At 44.7% G+C, this 17,909-nt stretch overlaps 1 protein-coding gene and 1 pseudogene across 7 annotated transcripts in view; one reads left to right on the forward strand and one right to left on the reverse strand.

The window, feature by feature from the left end:
• The window catches only part of St3gal3 (ST3 beta-galactoside alpha-2,3-sialyltransferase 3), a 215,113-nt gene that overhangs the window by 22,378 nt on the left and 174,826 nt on the right, over positions 1-17,909 (forward strand). For all 7 annotated transcript variants that reach the window (XM_085698784.2, XM_048450503.3, XM_048450505.3 and 4 more), the window contains exon 2: positions 2,003-2,150. In XM_085698784.2, the coding sequence (XP_085554910.1) occupies positions 2,015-2,150 (136 nt within the window). In that variant the 5' untranslated portion in view covers positions 2,003-2,014. The remainder of the gene's footprint in view (positions 1-2,002; positions 2,151-17,909) is intronic.
• On the reverse strand, positions 9,039-9,337 carry LOC146892326 (large ribosomal subunit protein eL33 pseudogene; annotated as a pseudogene).

The following is a 17,909-nucleotide window of genomic DNA, read 5'->3' on the forward strand; positions in this document are numbered from 1 at the left end:
GGAAATGAGTTCCAGACAGGCAGGCCTTGGGAAGGGAAATGAGGTGGCATTCAGAGAATGGCTAATGTACCGGGCACTGATGAGGCTCAGAGAATCAGGGGCAGCCTGAAAAGTGGCAGGGACCTACGCTATAGAGCAGACTTCCGAAGAATTTAGGATGGAACGAGAGATCCTTGAGGCAGAGTGGTCCCCGAAGCTGCCAGCACCCTGAATGTTGGAGCCTGTGAATCTGTCACCTGACTTGGCAAAGGCTCTTTCTAGATAAAACGAAGATTATAGCCATTTAAAGAGGACAGTTAGCCTGGATTAAGTAGATGGGCCCAGTATAATCACAGGAGTCCTGGAAAGTGACGGATTTCTCCAGCTGAAAGCAGAAAGGGGCTCTAAAGAAGGGCAAATTTGAGAGTGAGAGACGCTTAGCCTCCAAGACTCATGGGGGCTGTGTAGAAAGTTGGAGAAAGATAACAGAAGTAAAGACTGGTCCTTCCTACAAGGGAGCCAGCTGCAGGAGTGAGATTCGGGTAGCAGCTGGAGTGAGTACGGAGTGGCGTTCTTTTCTGGGCCTTCTGGGAAATGTGCAGCCCCTGACACACTGGCTCGGTCTCACGTGACTGTACACTAAGGACCTGGCTGAGCTCCTCAGTAATGGGTGTTGGCCTTCGGGACTCTGAGATAATGAATGTATTTTACTATAAACTGTTTAGTCTGTCCCTACCTTGATTTAGCAGCAGAAGAAAATAAATTCAAAGGTGTTTGAGCATGGCAGCAACATTTTCAGATTTTATGTTAGAATCATGGTGGCACACGTGTGAAGTCTCAGCCAGCACTCAGAGGCTTAGACAGAAAGATCATAGCCTTGGGGCCAATCTGGGGTACACTGGCAAGTTCTAAGTCAGCCGAGGCTGGGTAGAGAAGACCCTTGTTTTGAACGATACAAAAGAGAACAAAGCAATGGTGCTCTGTCCAAAATGGATGCAGAATATAAACTGATTTGGGGGAAGGAACATAGTTCCCAGCACCCGCCTCGAGTGGCTCACAAGCACCGGTAACTCAGTTCTGGGGGAGCTGAGGTCCTCTTCTGGACTCCTAGGGCACCTGCACTCATGGTTGAATATGCCCCACCACACGCAGGAGGATTTGCATAATTAACAAAGGGCTAGAGAGAGGGCTCAGTGGTTAAGAACATGTGTTGTTTTTCTAGAGGATTCAGGTTGGGTTTTTAGCACCCCCTCCACTTGGGCTGCTCGCAATTGCCTGTAATTCCAGTTACAGGGGATCCCTGGTGCCTGAATGCACGCGATGTACACATAGGCATGTCGGTACACCCATAGATAAACATAAAGCTTTTAAAAATCTTTTTTAAGAATTAAGAGGCTAGAGAGTTGGCTTGGTCGTTAAGAACATTTGCCACTATTTCAGAGGACCCAGGTTCAGTTCCCAGTATCCACATGACAGGGCACAGCCATCTGTACCTCCATTTTCAGGGGATCTGATGTCCTCTTGTGGCCTCTGCAGGCACTAGACACACACATGGTACACACACAGTACACACACATGGTACACACATACACACACATTCACACTGACAAAATATTCAATACACATGGAATAAAAATAAACTTCTACAAGGCAGTCATGGTGGGGCACGCCTTTAACATCAGCAATGGGGAGGCACCGCAGGTGGATCTCTGTGAGTTTGAGGCCAGCCTGGTCTATAAAAAGAGTTCCAGGACAGCCAGGGTTGTTACACAGAGAAACCCTGTCTCAAAAAACCAACAAAAACCGGAAACCAAAAAAAAGTACACTTTTACAAAAATGGCTGTTGGCATGGGCGTGGTCATGGATGACTTGGTGCTAAGCGATCCAGAAAGGGCTCCTTGAGACAGGTGCCTTGCCATGAGTCAGTGATTGCTCTTCACGTGGAAACCGGCTCTGAAGTTTCTTCATGCATAAGGATGATAATGGCTCTATATTTTAATAGCTTTTTTATTTTTGCTCTTAGGTCATGTAGAACATGGTAAATCATGTGAAGATGGGACTCTTGGTATTTGTGCGCAATCTGCTGCTAGCCCTCTGCCTCTTCCTGGTCCTGGGATTTTTGTATTATTCTGCTTGGAAGCTGCACCTGCTCCAATGGGAAGAAGACTCTAGTAAGTATGGCCACTGCAGTTCCCGCCAAGCCTGTAGCTTACCTGTGGCTGCCATGCCTGTGGGGAGTAGGCATAGACACCTCCCACCCTCCAGTCGCTGCAGGCTGAGAGCTTTGATGCTTCCCCCCCCCTTCAATCTGCATGCTGTGGCGTGTCTCCTTTTCCTTCACGTGCTCGGTGAGAATGTGCTCTTCTTGGGTTCAAACTTCAGACTGTACCCGGACTTCAAGTTCCTGAAGGCTCTTGTCTTTTTTTTTAATTAGTTAAATGCACCCCACCCTTACTTCTCGGTTACTGCCTTGGGGTTTGGTATTTAAGTTGGTTTATTTTTCTGTCCTCAGAACTTTGATCTTTCCTTTCCCTTGCGTTTTCAGTTTGGTGTTGTCTTTGTTTTATTTCCCCTGGGGACACTGTCTCCTTCATCTTTTCAGCCCGTTGGTATTGAACTTGGGTCTAACTCGGATACCAGTGACCCAGCAACTCCCAACCCCTTCCCTCCATATGAGCGTCTGGTCTCGGGTGTGACGTAGTGTCCCCCTCACGGCCTGACCGGTCTGGTTTCTGTTCCCCGGTGCCCTCTGTGTTACAGGCATGCAGTTGAGAGAATGACCTCACTGACACCCATCATTGCACATTCCGTTCTTGGCTACAGCGTGAAGCACCACACGGGGAACCCCCTGCCTCTTCTTTGGCCGTTTTGTTTCATCTTAGCCTGATTTAGGAAACCAGGCTTAGTAGGATTCTTCTCAAAACCGGTTTTATTTTTACGGACAGCTCCTGGATGCCAGCATATAACTAACTGGTCTAGAGAGTAGGGTCAGTCTCTGGGGCAAAGTTAAAATGAGGTGGAAGATGCAGCTGGCACCTGGCTGCCACTGTCCTGAGGCCCTAACTCAACAGCTGTTGCTGTGAAACAGACCAGATTTTTCTCACATGGTCCAAACTACTTGGGTAATTTTAAGGTGAAATTTTAAATACCATACTAAATTTTTATGGCTTTGTATAGAATGTTCGTGCCTCTTAAATGTTTAGCTTGGGCTGGGACTGGGCTCAGTTGGTGGAGTTCCTACCTAGCATGCACAACGCCCAGCACCAATAAAGCTAGTTCTGGTGGCTCCCACCTGTAATCCTAGTACTCAGAAGGTGAAGTCAGGATCAGAAGTTCAGGGTCATTCTTGGCCACATAGTGAGTTCAAGGTCATCCTGGGCTATATGACACTCTGTGTGTGTGTGTGTGTGTGTGTTTTAAAGGCTTAGCTTATAATTATCACAATTTTGTGTTTCAAGAAGTTATTCAATTTTTTCTGCCTTGATTTATTCTTAGAATTAAGATTGGGCCCAAGGTAAGGAACCTCTGTATCAGACAGTATAGAATTCTGAGCAGTGGCTCCATGTCAGTGGGAAACGTCCCCATCGAAGTCATAACTAAGGATCAAATAATATTTTCCTAGTTAAGTAGAAAGGAATTAGCATTATGGAAGACCCATAATAGCAGGCGTTCAGCCAGACAATAGATACATTTTATTTCACCTAATTTAATTCTTAATACCAGTCTGTGAAGATGTCTTTAATTTTTATTTTCCAGTTGGACAAACCCCAGCTGCTTAATTAATGTACCAGGGTCACACAGTTGAGCTGGAATTGAACTCTGATTTTCCATCTTTAAGACCCATTTCATATTGAAAACTATAGCAAACTTTGAAAAGGATTTAATTCTGTATTCTACTTGATAAAGAGAGAGAGAAAGGGCTCTCAAAGAGGTATTAAAAAGCGAAGGAGGGAATAAGAGGGAAGACCGGGGGAAACCTCCAAAAGAGACAGAACCTGGAACTGGCGGCCCACGTGGTACAGTAATTGGGAGGTAGAGGCATGCAGATCTCTGTGAGTTCGAGGCTAATCTGGTCTACATAGAGAGGTCCAGAACAGCTTATGTCACCTAGTGAAACTCTGGCTCAAAAAAGAAAAAAAAAAAGTGGGAAGGGAGGTTGAGGAGGGGACAGGGAGGTTGATTAGGTTACGGTGGCAGCTACTTACAGCCAGTGTGCTGTCTGTGGGCCTGGGTGGCTCATTCTTAGTCACCACCAGCTGTGTTTTGTGTTGTGAGCTGATTAACCAGTAATCACAATGTTCCTGACATTCTCTCTCTCAAGCCTCTTACATCTTTGACTTGGAATAGGATGTTGAGTTTGTCTCACTGTGGAATCTCTGTGTTGTAGTATGAGAGGAAGAGGAGCAAACCTGGGTGGGATACCAAGGCAGAGAGAGGCCTCCACTCAGCAAAAGAGGCAGGCCCTAATAGTTGCCTTGTTGGAGGTTGGTGTGTGTGTGTGTGTGTGTGTGTGTGTGTGTGTGTGTGTGTGTGTAGGGTCTCTCTATGTAGCTCTGGCTGGACTAGGACTCATGATGTAGACGGCCTAACCTCAAACTCACAGGGAGCTGCCTGCCTCTGCCTTCCAAGTGCTGGGATAAAAGGTGTGAGTATCTTCCAGATAGAAGTTTTGCAGTTCTGGCGATTATAGGGCTTATTGTAGAGGGGTGCAATTTACTTAGCCTTAGACAGCTTATGGATAAAAACATATACCAGAGGCCTGGATCAGATGCTTCAAAGAGTAGTTTGAGATAGCCTGGTTATCAACCTGTTTTATACAGTGCCATAGAGAGAGCTAAAGAGATGGCTCAGTGGTTAAAAGAGGTTGCTGCTCTTGCAGAGGACCCAAGTTCAGTTCCCGGCACCCATGTCAGGTGACTCAACTCTAGCTTTGAGAAATCAGATGCTTTGGTCTCCATGAATACCTGTTTCACATAAATACACACACACACACACACACACACACACACACACACACACGTGCACATATACGCACACCATTTAAAATAATTTAAAAGCCAGGTGTGGTGGCATAGGCCTTTAATCCCAGCACCAGGAGGCAGAGGCAGGCAGGTCTCTGTGACTTTGAGGCCAGCCTAGTCTAAATAGTGAGCCAGGCCAGCCAAGGCTACACAGTTGAGTCACTGATTCAGAAAAGCAAAATAAATAAATAAATAAAATAACAAAACCAAATCTTTTAACGAAGTTATTTCAGATGAAAAATAACATGAAAACGAGATGTTGTACACACACTTACAAACCCCACAGCCAGAAACTGACGTGGCCTGGGCCCTATGCCAAGACACTGTTTCAGAAGCAGATAAGCTGAGCCTAGTGGTCCAGGTCCTTAATCATAGCTACTCAGGAGGCTGACACTAAAAGATCAGAAGCTCACTGGACATGGTACCAGTCCAGCACTGGGCAGGCAGAGGCAGGCCAGTCTCCAGGTTTGAGGCCAGCCTGGTATACAGAGTGAGTTCCAGGGCAGCCAGAGCTACACAGAGAAACCCTGTCTCAAACACCCCATTTAAAAAAAAAAAAAAAGATCAAAAGCTCAAAAGCTCAAGATCTGCTGCACCACATGGTGATTTCAAGGCTAGTCTGGGCAACATACTGTGATCTTGTCTCAAAACTGAGAAAAAAAATATATATATGGAGCTGTGAACATGACTACTGGTAAAACTGGTAAAGTTCTGGCCTAATATGTAACCCTGGGTTCAGCCCTCAGCACTGCATACACACACATGTGCATATACACACACATATGTACTCACATATGCACATATACACATAAACACCCACATGCACACATACATACACTGACATACATAATATACACTCATATACACATGTACACACACCTACACGCTGACATACACATATTCACACATACCTACATATAACACACATACTCACACATGCATATACATGCATGCATACTCACACTCATACACACATATAATACACACACTCATACTTACACATATGCATACATGCTTATGTACATATCCACACTCGTATACCCATATTCATTCATATACATACATGTATACATACACATACAGTCACATACACACAGACAAATATACATACCGTCTTAGGGTTTTTATTGCTGTGAAGAAGCACTGTGATCATTGCAAGTCATTATTATTGTTATTGTTGTTGTTGTTGTTGTTATTTTTTGGTTTCCTGAGACAAGGTTTGGCATCTCTTATAAAGAAAGCATGGTTTCAGAGGTTCTGTCCCTTATCATCATGGCGGGAACATGGCAGTGTGCAGACAGAAGGTGGCTGAAAGTCCTGTATCTCTCAGGCAGCAGGAAAGTTGACTGAGACCCTGGGCAGTGTCCTGAGCAAAGGAAACTTCAAAGCCCCCCACAGTGGCACACTTTCTTCAACAAGGCCACACCTTCTAATCTGTGAGATTATGGGAGTCAATTACATTCAAAGTGACGTACACACACACAGTAGAATTAATATTATAATGTGATAAAAATATACACATCTGTCTTTCACACAGTTATTTTTACAAATTACTAAGCAAACCAACGTACTCCTCAGGGTTAGAAAGCTTTAGGCGTCCTTCCGTTTCTTCTTCCCAAGCAGGGATAAAGTACTTGAGTTTCTCTTTCCTGATTATATGGACCATTGCGTTGGCTAAGAGGTAGGTGTCTCCTTTAGAAATGATTCCAGTGCCCTGTTTCATGGAAACTATGCATATTGATTTAAAGTTCTGTTATTTCTTCTTAATAAAATGGATCTTCCAGGACTCTTTCCTGTGTGGTGGGATCTTTACAAATGTATGCCTCCGTGTTTATCTGAAGTGACATAAATCCGCTCAGCTTCATATTTGTGAAGGATTGTAACAGAAGGGCCTGACATATGCGCTTCTCATCTGGTTGCTGCTAAAAACCTCAGGGAGCAAGTCACTTGGAAATTGTGTCTGGTATTTCAAAAGGACAGGCTGAACTGAGCTAATTGGCATACGACAAAGGACCCGAGTTCAGTTCTCAGCACCCCCTCTGTTCAGAGGTCCAAGTGGGACGGGTAGTGGTGGCTTCTGCCACTCAGAGATACCTGGAGCAGCACTGGGCATCCGAAGCAGGGGGAGTTTGCGGGATGGCCCATCCAGGGGTATTAGACATCTGTGGGAGGACTGCAGGGAGTCTGAGATGTTGCTCCTTGGGCAGAAACACTGAGGTTTCCCACCTACAGCTCTGCCCTAGGATGGCAGCAGAGAGGAGGCAGGGTGGGAGTGACGAGGAAAAGTAGTGCTGGGACATCGGAGTCCCCACTCTTGCAGTGGAGAACTCTCGACGCCGGGTATGCAGCAGAGGCGCTGCCAGGCCATGTCATAGGTGTCAAGGCCTCACACGAGAGCAAGACCTACTGTGGGCCACTCTCTCAAGGCCAGCAGAGCTCCCAGCAACAGTCTTTCAAGTGTGGGTCACCTCAAACTTAGAAAAAAGCTTGTAAGAAGTGAAACATGCATGTCTGTGTGTCTGTAACCATTCACTCGAGAGGCATGGAAACCTGTGTCTGTACAAAGATTTGGAGGCAAATGTCTGTGGCAGATTTACTAACAATAGCGGGTACTGAAAACACCCCCAGTTTCTGTTAGGGACGAGTGAAACACAGTGCGCAGTAGTGCTCAGGGGAGCGTCACTTAGCAGTGAACCGGGAACAAGCTACTGTTGCATGAGACAACCTGGGTGAATCCCATGGCCATACTCTGTGTGCCAGAAGCAGGTAGGAAAGAGTACAGATCATGTGATTCTGTTTAGATTAAGTTCTAGAAAGGGCTAGACTAGTCCTCGGCTATAGAGATTTATGTCAGTAGTTGATTTGTGCGGAGGACTGTGGGAACTTGAAGGGATTTTCTGGGATGATAAAATGCTGCCCATCTCGTTTGAGGTTGTGCCCACACAAGTGTATCTATTTGCCAAACGTCAGAAGACCTGTCTAGGTGAGTGTGAATTTTATTTTTAAGTATTTTTTAAAAATTAAATCTATTTCGTTAAAATCTTTATTTTAGAAGAAAGAGTTGGGGCCGACAAGAAGGCTCAGTGAGTTAAGGTGCTTGCTGCAAAGCCCTGACCGAGTTTGATCCCCAGCACCCACGTGGTAGAAGGAGATAACAGACTCCTGCAGGCTGTGCTCTGACCTCCGCGTGTGCACAGTGGCATGTTTGTGTGTGCATAGACATGCACACAAGATAAAGAAATGTAATTCTTTGTTAAAGATGTATTAGCATTATTATTTTATATGTATGAATGTTTTGTCTGCATGTGTAAGTGCACTACGTGTGTGCCTGGTGTTCACAGGAGGTCAGAAGATGGCATTGGATCTCCCGGGACTGCAATTACCGATGGTTGTAAAGCCATCATGTGGGTATTGGGAGTCGAACTCAGGTCCCCTACAAGAGCAGCAAGTGCTCTTAACTGCTGAGCCCATTCTCCAGACCCTAACTTTTTTAAAATTGAGAGTAATAATAATAATATAAGGCAAGAGACTTGCCCTTCTAGACCTCTGAGTCTGTTCCGAGGCACAGTAATGGAATGGCCCCTCCAGCGTAGGAAGACGGTGGACCTGTGACCTGCAGTGCGGGAGCTTGTGCACAGAAGTGCGGCCCTGAGAGACGGAGACTGAGGTCTGAGGGCGGTGATGGGTTATCCTGCTTTGATTTCAGTCAGTTGCCTAATTTAGTCAGAAAAGTTCAAGTTAAATCCCCCTCATATCTCACACAAAAATCAATTCCATATCAAGGTTATAAAGAGTGTAATATTAAGGCTGGAAGGAGTTTACTGCCTTGACATCAGGTCAGGAATCATAAAAGAAAAATGGAAGATGCTACTCTTGTCTATTAAATTTTTATATGAAAGAAATTGTAAAATTTTAAGCAAAGTTAAAACAAATAACAAAGAACATATTTTCATTATATGTGGTGGAGTGTTTTGCTTTTGCTTTTGTTTTTATGTTTTTTGTTTTTTACAAATACACCTTTATTTATTTTTCACTAGTTTATATCTGGGAGGGGTGCAGCCTCACACAGATTCTGTGCCCAGTGGCCTTTGAAGGAATTTGACGCGAACTTTACCACTGTTGCCATGGGCCCAAGTTCCCCAGATCACCTTTCCCCTGATCACTCTGGCTTTGTTTGGTTTGCCTCCAAGAGTCACTGTGTTGTTTTTGGCTTTGTATAAACACATAAGTACATCTCTGGTTTCATCAAAGGGCATAAACACAGTGTGCTATCTTTGGTTCGGGGGACTTCGCTTATAGCCAGCAAAAGTGGCCCTGCACCATAGCCTTCCAAACATTTTAGAAGTCCTGTTCCTAGTAGGACCCTGTATCTGTCCCCAAAATTCAGCAGCCATGATAGAGATTTTTTTAAATTTAGTTTTAAATTGTTGATTTATTTATTTGCTTATTTATTTATTGATTGATTGATTGATTGTGTCACAGCCTCACCATGTGGCCTGTTAGTCACAGCTCTTGGGCCTCAAATTCTCCCACCTCAAGTGCTGGAATTGTAGGCACGCACTACCACACTTAAACTTATATTTTAATATATTCTAAGAACTTGCACAAATTTTTAAAATTTAGATTTATGATTTACTTATTTTATGTTTGTGGGCGTTTTGCCTCCATGGATACATGTACACCGCTTATGTGCCTGTTGCTCACAGAGGTCAGCAGAGGGGGTCAGATCCCCTGGAACTAGAGTTGTGGGTGGCTGTGAGTTACCATGTGGGTGCTGGGAATCAAACTCGAGTCCTGTAGGAGAGCAGCAAGTTCTCTTCACCACCGACCCATCTCTCCAGTCCCCACTAGAATATGTTGAAGATTCATGTTCTTTGAGCTAAGCTTATGCTTCTTACTTTGTGTGTATGAGAACAGGTCTTACGTAGCCCAGGATGGCCTCAAACTCAATTTGTAGCTAAGAGTGATCTAGATTTCCTTATCTTCTGCCTCCATCGCCGTAGTTAGGAGATAACCAGTGTCTGGGCCACCATGCCAGCTTGCATGCTTGCTTTCACCCTGTTAGGTGTATTTGGTAGTGCTTCCGCATTTTAAAGTTGAGATGCATGTGGCTTAGCACGTTCTTAATGCCTCGCTTGACCATTCTTACCCAGTTTTACAGATGGGAAAACCCGGGCTTGGGATTTTTGTTTGTTCAGAGACAGGATCTCGAGGTGCAGCTATATAGACGAGGCTGTCCTCAACCCCACAGAGATCCACCTGCTTCTGCCTCCTAAATAGTAGAATTAAAGGCATGCCATCTCTTTCCATGGGAAAACTGAATTTTAGGTGAGTTGGTGCTGAGTGGAGACAGGTCTGCACTCAGCAATTGGTGTGTAGGGGTCTGACCCCCACCTGTGTAATACACAGAGTCCTTACGTCTGTAGCTGTCTTTCCTTCTGTGCATCCCTTAGCAGTACCCCACAGCCAACTGAAGGCCAGTCAGTGTGCACTGGGTCTTACCTGTAGTCAGTGTGTGCAGTGGGACTGACTGTAGTCAGTGTGTGCAGTGGGACTGACTGTAGGCAATGTGTGCATTGGGACTGACTGTAGTCATTGTGTGCAGTGGGACTGACTGTAGGCAGTGTGTGCCGTGGGGCTAACTGTAGTCAGTGTGTGCAGTGGGACTGACTGTAGTCAGTGTGTGCAGTGGGGCTAACTGTAGTCGGTGTGTGCAGTGGGACTAACTGTAGTTGGTGTGTGCAGTGGAACTAACTGTAGTCAGTGTGTGCAGTGGGACTGACTGTAGTGGGACTGACTGTAGTCAGTGTGTGCAGTGGGACTGACTGTAGGCAGTGTGTGCAGTGGGACTGACTGTAGGCAGTGTGCAGTGGTACTGACTGTAGTCAGTGTGTGTTGGGATTAACTATAGTCAGTGTATGCTGGGTCTTACCTGTAGTCAGTGTGCAGTGGGACTAACTGTAGAGTTCTAAGCAGCCCGCAGCCAACAAATTCATGGCTGAACTAACTCAAATCTGAAACTTAAGCAAGAATAACTGTGATTTCTCACTTTGCCCAATTTGCGGCAGTACTGGGAACGTGCTGATTCTAGAGCAAGGGTCAGAATGTGGGCGGAGAGGAGCTGTCTGAACGCAGTGGTTCATTGCCGCGCGTCCTGTCAACCGACTGCTCAGGAGATACTGACTTCATTTCGCAGGGCACTCCAGGCTCCTTCTGGTTTTACTTATATCAGATTTTTATAGCTCACTAATTTTTTCTGTAGAGTTCCACTAAGTAGGTAATGTCTAATTATGAATAAAAGTGAAGCCACATGGGGGACTTTGTGTCATAAAGAAGGAGCCTGCATTTCCGGGTCAGTTTGTGGACCATTAGGAAAACCTATCAGTGTGCTGTTCGCAAATCACAACGTTTTTCTCTTGAGACAAGGTCTCATGTGGCCCAGACTGGCCTCAAACTCTCTTTAAAGTGGAGGATGGTGGGGGCTGGAGATGGCTCAGTGGTTAAGAGCATTGCCTGCTCTTCCAAAGGTCCTGAGTTCAATTCCCGGCAACCACATGGTGGCTCACAACCATCTGTAATGAGATCTGGTGCCCTCTTCTGGCCTGCAGAATCCACACATATACAGAATATTATATACATAATAAATAAATAAATATTTTTAAAAAAGTGAAGGATGGCTTTGAACCACTGATCCCTGAGTGGCTTAGGTTACACCGCTCCTTATTTTTATAAGCTTCTGGGGATTGAACACAGAACTTTATGCATACAAGGCGGGCACTCTATCAGCTGGGCCATACCCCAGCCCCAGAATCACCCAACTTTGTTGTGTGTGTGAGACGGGAAATCCCGATAGTTCTCTTATCTCCTTCCTTTGCTGTTGACAGCCTTAGTCATCCACGCTCTTCTCAGGTTCTAAAGCCCTGCTCCAGCCCTCCTGTCTAGACATCTGACCTTTGCCATTGTCCTCTTCTTCCTGGGCTTGCAGAAGCTTCTCCTGTGTCTTTGAAACTCTGCACATCCAGGTTGACCTCTCTCTGTAGCGCGGAGGAGCTCTTGTCCTCTCATATATGAAGGCATTTTTAGTGTCAGACAGTGTAAAAGCATTAGAGTTGATGCTAACACAGGAAGGGAAAAAAGAGAACAATTTGAAAATGAGAGAGTGGAGACAGACACCCTGCTACAGGGATTTAGTGAGTGTGACGCTGGCTGGCGCTGTGAGCAGCAGGGCACACATCTCAGTGCAAGAGCTCAGGAGACCTGCTTCCAGGAAACCCACACATAAAGGTAGACTTTAAAGTAGCCTCAAGCTTTCAGAGTCAGGGAAGGAGACATCTGCAGTCAGCAGCACGCACTGCCTCGCAGAGGACCCAGGTTCGGTTCCTAGGACCCACATATGTGTGCCTGCGACTCCAGGGGGAGCCTGTCACACTTGTCTGTCCTCCCTGGGCACCTGCACTCATGCACGCACGCTCGGTCCCACACAAACCTGGTTCCACACAAACCCGTAATTAAAAAGAAAACCTTGAGAAGAGAAGATTCCTTGGAGAACAGTCACGTAGAAGGAAGTAGAGGATTGCCTGGGGTGGTGCTGGTTCTCGTTCCCTTCACTGTGAAGAGTGCTTGAGAGCATCAGGGAGAGGACCAGCCGCTGGGCAGGCGTGGAACTCTGGCAGCAGGGCAGTCAGGAAATAGAACAGTGCCCACTTCGTTCTCCTCTGCCCTCTCTGTCCAGTCCCCCAGCCTGAAATGGTGCCACCCACCCATCTTCCCCACTCAGTTAATCCTCAGAAATTTCTAGTTGTAATCACGCTGACAGTCGCAGCGGAGTATCTTGGGGAGAACAGAAACAAAGCCTTAAATGCAGATGTCCTAGCTGGGCATGGCGCACACTGTGGTCTCAGCACTTGGAAGGTGCAGGAAGAAGGACCGTCCTTAGCTGCAGAGCCAGTTTAAGGCCAGTCTGGGCTACACAAGACCATGAAAACAAGACAGAAACAAAAGACAAACAGTAATCACAGAAACTCATAGGGAGAAAATGTTGAACTATCTTAAATTAAATGTAAAGACTTTGTGTTTTAAGGGTCCCACAGACACAATTAACATGCAGATGAGATGCCAGGAAAGGAAGCGTCAGTGTTGAAATTGGTGAGCGATGGTGCTTCGGGCATGCAGAGAGCTGCAGTCAAGAAACAGATACCCTGATGGGTTGCAGCACATTTGGGACAGGGCTTGCTTAGTGTGCAGGAAGCCCTGCTCTGACCCCCAGAACTGCACGGAAGCCAGTGTGGCAGTGCGCACCCCAAATCCCAATATCAAGGAAGATTGGCAGCAAACTTAGAAGGTCAGAGTTCAAGACCAGACTGGGCTGTGTGACCCTGCCCAGAGATAGAAAGGGGTGGGGGTCTCAATATCACTATAGGAAATGGACAAAGAATTGGAATAGGCATTTTAAAGAATTAAGAAACCCATTAGGCTAGGCATGGGAAGAGATAAACAAATTCTCAGGCTATGAAATACTCAAGTTAAAACAAAATACTGCTTTCTACCTCTTTGGCAAGAATTGGGAAGCTAAATGATGTCTGACGGTCAGAATGTGGATCCCCTATGACCTGTATTCTTGGCTGTCAGCGGGAAGATGGCGCAGTTCTGGAGAGCCATGCGATAGGATTGACATAGGCATTTGTATGAGCGCTATTTCACCTGGCAACCCCCCCTTTCCCTTTTATACACCGCGCAGCTCATCAGAGGCATGCATAGTGGACCAAGCAGCTGGAGGGTGGAGGTGAGTGGGCAAGGGCAGGGTGACGTCATAGGGATACATAACACTTTGAGACAAAAAGCGACAGACCTAAGACCTGGATGTAAAAAGAAAGCCCTGTTTGAACTGATAGATGAACGAGAATAAGACAGTTTCGTTTTGTAAACTAAAGAACACCATCAGATGCCATGGCTCATGGCAGCGGTTTTCTCACCTTGGAAGCCGCAGGAGGAGTCCATGAGTTTAAGGCCAGCATGGGCTACAGAGTCTCAAAAACAGAATCACAAACCCACAAAAGGTACGTCTACAAAGACTGAAGTGTGAGCTAAATCTGCGTGGTGGTGCACATCTCAAAAAAAAGAAAGGAAAGAAAGAAAAAGAAAGAAAGAAAGAAAGAAAGAAAGAAAGAAAGAAAGAAAGAAAGAAAGAAAGCAAGCAAGCAAGCAAGCAAGCGTGAGTTGAAAGATTAAAAAGAACTGTTGAACTTGGGGTGGGGCTCTGGGTCAGTGTTGGGATGATTGCCTTGCCCACGCTAAACTGTGTGGGTTCAGTTGATAGAACAAAAAAAAAAAAAAAAAGGAAAGAAAGAAAAGAAAAAATTTAAGTAACTTTTTTTTTTTTAACCAAAATTAAAATTGTCTGCTATTCAAAAGATGTAATTTAGAGAATAGAAAGGTAAAACTCTCCAGGCATCTCCAGGCGGTGGTGGTGCACACCTTTAATCCCAGTGTTGCAAAAGGAACAGTGGCCCGCCTGGCTAGTTTACCCCCGAAATAATTACATGGAAACTGTATTCTTTTAAACACTGCCTGGCCCATTGTCTCCAGCCCCTTATTGGCTAACTCTTACATATTGATTCAACCCATTTCTAATAATCTGTATGCCACCACGAGCTCGTGGCTTACCGGGAAAGATCCTAACCTGCATCCATCTTGGGCAGAAGCATGGCATCTGCCTCACTTCCCTTCTTCCCAGCATTCTGTTCTGTCTACTCCGCCTACCTATGTTCTGACCTATCAGGCCAAGCAGTTTTTTTTTATTAATTAACCAATGAAAGCAACAGAAATACAGAAGACCCACCTACATCATTTCCCCTTTTTCTGTTTAAACAAAAAAGAAAGACTTTCATTTTAACATAGTAAAATTACATATAGCAAAACAGTTATAAAGCAAGAATTATAGTTACAATATCTATATCTATTTTATCTTTTATCATAACTAAGGAAAACTATAACTATCTATTTATTCTTCAACTCCATCAAAGACTCCAGAAGGATATAATATTACCTAATTAAACAAGAAATAAGCAACTTCCAAAACTCTAGAAATGACAGAGACATCTCGCTGTCTGGACAGTCACTCAAAGTTTTTTTGTACCATTGGGGCATCCATCTTCAGCCTTCAGGCCCATAGTATCCAGAGACATTTCCATGAAGCAGGAAATTTCAAAAGCAGTTCAGTCACTATCTGCTGTGTCCTGCAGAATGTCTCGCAGACTCTTTCATGTATCAGGAACCCCGAAAGACCATCTCACCTTTAGGCAAGTTCAGCAGTCCTCTCTCTGCGGGTTCTTTGTGTCCAGTTTATACAACAGTCCAGGCAAGAGCAGTTTCTTACCCAAATGGCTATCAAACTCCATAAGGAGCCTCTTCGATGCCCATCTTCCTCTTGAGGTAGATTGGTGCTGCCAGGAGCAGATGTGTCTCATTGTCATGAAAACCCTAAGTTATTAAAACATTAAATGCCATATTCTGTAGTCTTTGAAAGATATGAAGAATGCCTATCTGAAATATATCTATACACATCTAGAAAATCTAACATGACTACAAGCTTGACTATTATCAATGATTATCCATTAAGAACCTATATTTCCTAATTATAACTTACATTTTTAAATGAACTACACAATCACAATACCTTAATCGAGATTAGAAACATGCATATACATATAACAAAATCGACCTTAAAATCCACACCAAAGCAAATTATTCGTATCTCTATCATATCCCCCTTTAAGTGTAAAAGAACACATATAAACATTATTTGGGAATGTGGATGTAGTTATTTCTCTCCAAACTTCTTCCTGCTGTATAGGGGCGCTGTTAATTAGGTCTTTCATGGTAAAACCTGTGTGCTAGGTTCATCTCAGTTGGCAGTTGAATGAAGTAAGTTTTTGAGGATGTTCACAGCAACCTTTCAGGAGGACGTGGCCTATCATACCATATTGGGATAGAAGCAATCCACAGGGTCTCATCCTCTGTGAAAACAAAAGAAGAACCTCCTTTCCAAAGTATCATATCCTTAGATCCAAATTCTGAAGTCATAATACCCTTATATCCATTCTGGTTTAGCTTGGCAGCCCATATAATGAAATGTCTCTCTGTACTTAGCTCCTTCACAGTCAAAAATTTTAAAGAAAACACAATGTACATAATCCAGACTCTCTGTGAATTTTCCATTTTTACTTGGCTTATTTTTACTTATTTCTTTTAATCTATAACTATCTGTACTCTGTCTCTTTAAAGACTTTACCCTTTTTTTTAAAGACATTAATTTTATTCTCTATATTCTTTTTCTTCTCTCTCCCAAGCCTACGTACAGTCATCCAACACTATGACCCATTTAGAGGTCTTTTATGTCTGAATCTGTCCTATTGTGAATCTGTAATTTTTTACTGTCCAGAAACATTTTTTTTTACTATCTAGGAGCATTTTTGTTTTGCAGTTTTAAATCACTAAGCACTTAATAATCTAAGATGTGATATTCCTAGGTCAAAAACAGGTACTGCCTGCTTGCCCCGCCCAGCCAAACATGGCGGAACTGCTCGTGCCTCTGAGCCCTGCACATTGCACTGCTAGCATGGCGGAGGCGCTGGTGTCTCTGAGCCACAGCACGCAATGACTCCTTTGTAGGCACACATCTAGTCTAGTTGCCATCAAACAAATCATAGCGCTTTACTCCAAATGCTACATTCAAAAGCTCTGTCTCCCGCAGGAGCCAGACAGAGATTGCTATGGCGGCACAGCCCAGAAACTGGTATCTCAAAACCGCCACTTTCTAGTAGACCTGATCCCGCTGCCAACTCAGGCAGGAAGAGCCGAGCCACAGGAATGGTCTCAGCTACTTTGTGGGCCCAGATCCTGAGTGGGCCCAGAAATGCTCCATAGCCGGAGTTTGCACCAGCAGCAGGGCCCAGGAAGCTGCATTTTAAAACGGTGCAGGTTTTTTGCTGCTGAGGCTGCTGAGTCAGGAAAATTTCTCTGCAGCACACCCTAGCAAACAGCAAAAAGCTGTGTTAAAATCTGTATTTGTGTCTAGAATTCCTTTTTAAGCTCTCTTAGGTTTTACGTGGAGTTAGTTACCACGTTGGAGCATCACTCTGTAAAAGTAGCAACGGTGGGCTGCCCTCCTGCTGCCCGGCTAGCTTTAACCGAAATAATTACATGGAAACTGTATTCATTTAAACACTGCCTGGCCCATTAGTTATAACCTCTTATTGGCTAGCTCTTACATATTGATTCAACCCATTTCTATTAATGCGTATTGCCACTTGACTGTGGCTTACCTAGATGAGTCTAACCAGCGTCCATCTCGGTAGAGGAGAGCTATGGCATCTGTCTCCTTCTGCTTTCTTTCTCCCACAATTCCGTTCTGTCTTCCCCGCCTACCTATGTTCTGACCTATCAGGCCAAGCAGTTTCTTTATTAATTAACCAGTGAAAGCAACAGAAATACAGAAGACCCACTTACATTATCCCAGCACTCGGGGACAGAGGCAAATGAATCTCTGTGAGTTTGAGGTCAGCCTGATCTACAGAGTGAGTTCCAGGACAGCCAGGGCTCTTTTCCTAAGAGAGACCCTGTCTTAGGAAAAAAAAAAAAGGTAAAACTCAGAATGGGAAAATACTCAGTACTTGTGTATTGAACATCCAGTGGTAAAAATTCAATGCTTTTGTAGATTTGTGTGTAAAATATGAGGTTTTCATCATTTAACAGTGAGACAATAAGCAGCCAAATAAAAAGAAATGAAAGACTTGGAGAGATGCTTCATGGAAGAGGATCTCCGAGGGACTTGAGGACACAAGGCGGTTCTCAGCCTTGGTCACTAGGCACACGAGAACCAGAGGTATTAGATGCGCACCGGAGCAATCC

This window comes from Myodes glareolus, chromosome 3, assembly GCF_982192425.1.
Source record: "Myodes glareolus chromosome 3, mMyoGla1.1, whole genome shotgun sequence".
Taxonomy (NCBI): Eukaryota; Metazoa; Chordata; class Mammalia; order Rodentia; family Cricetidae; genus Myodes; species Myodes glareolus.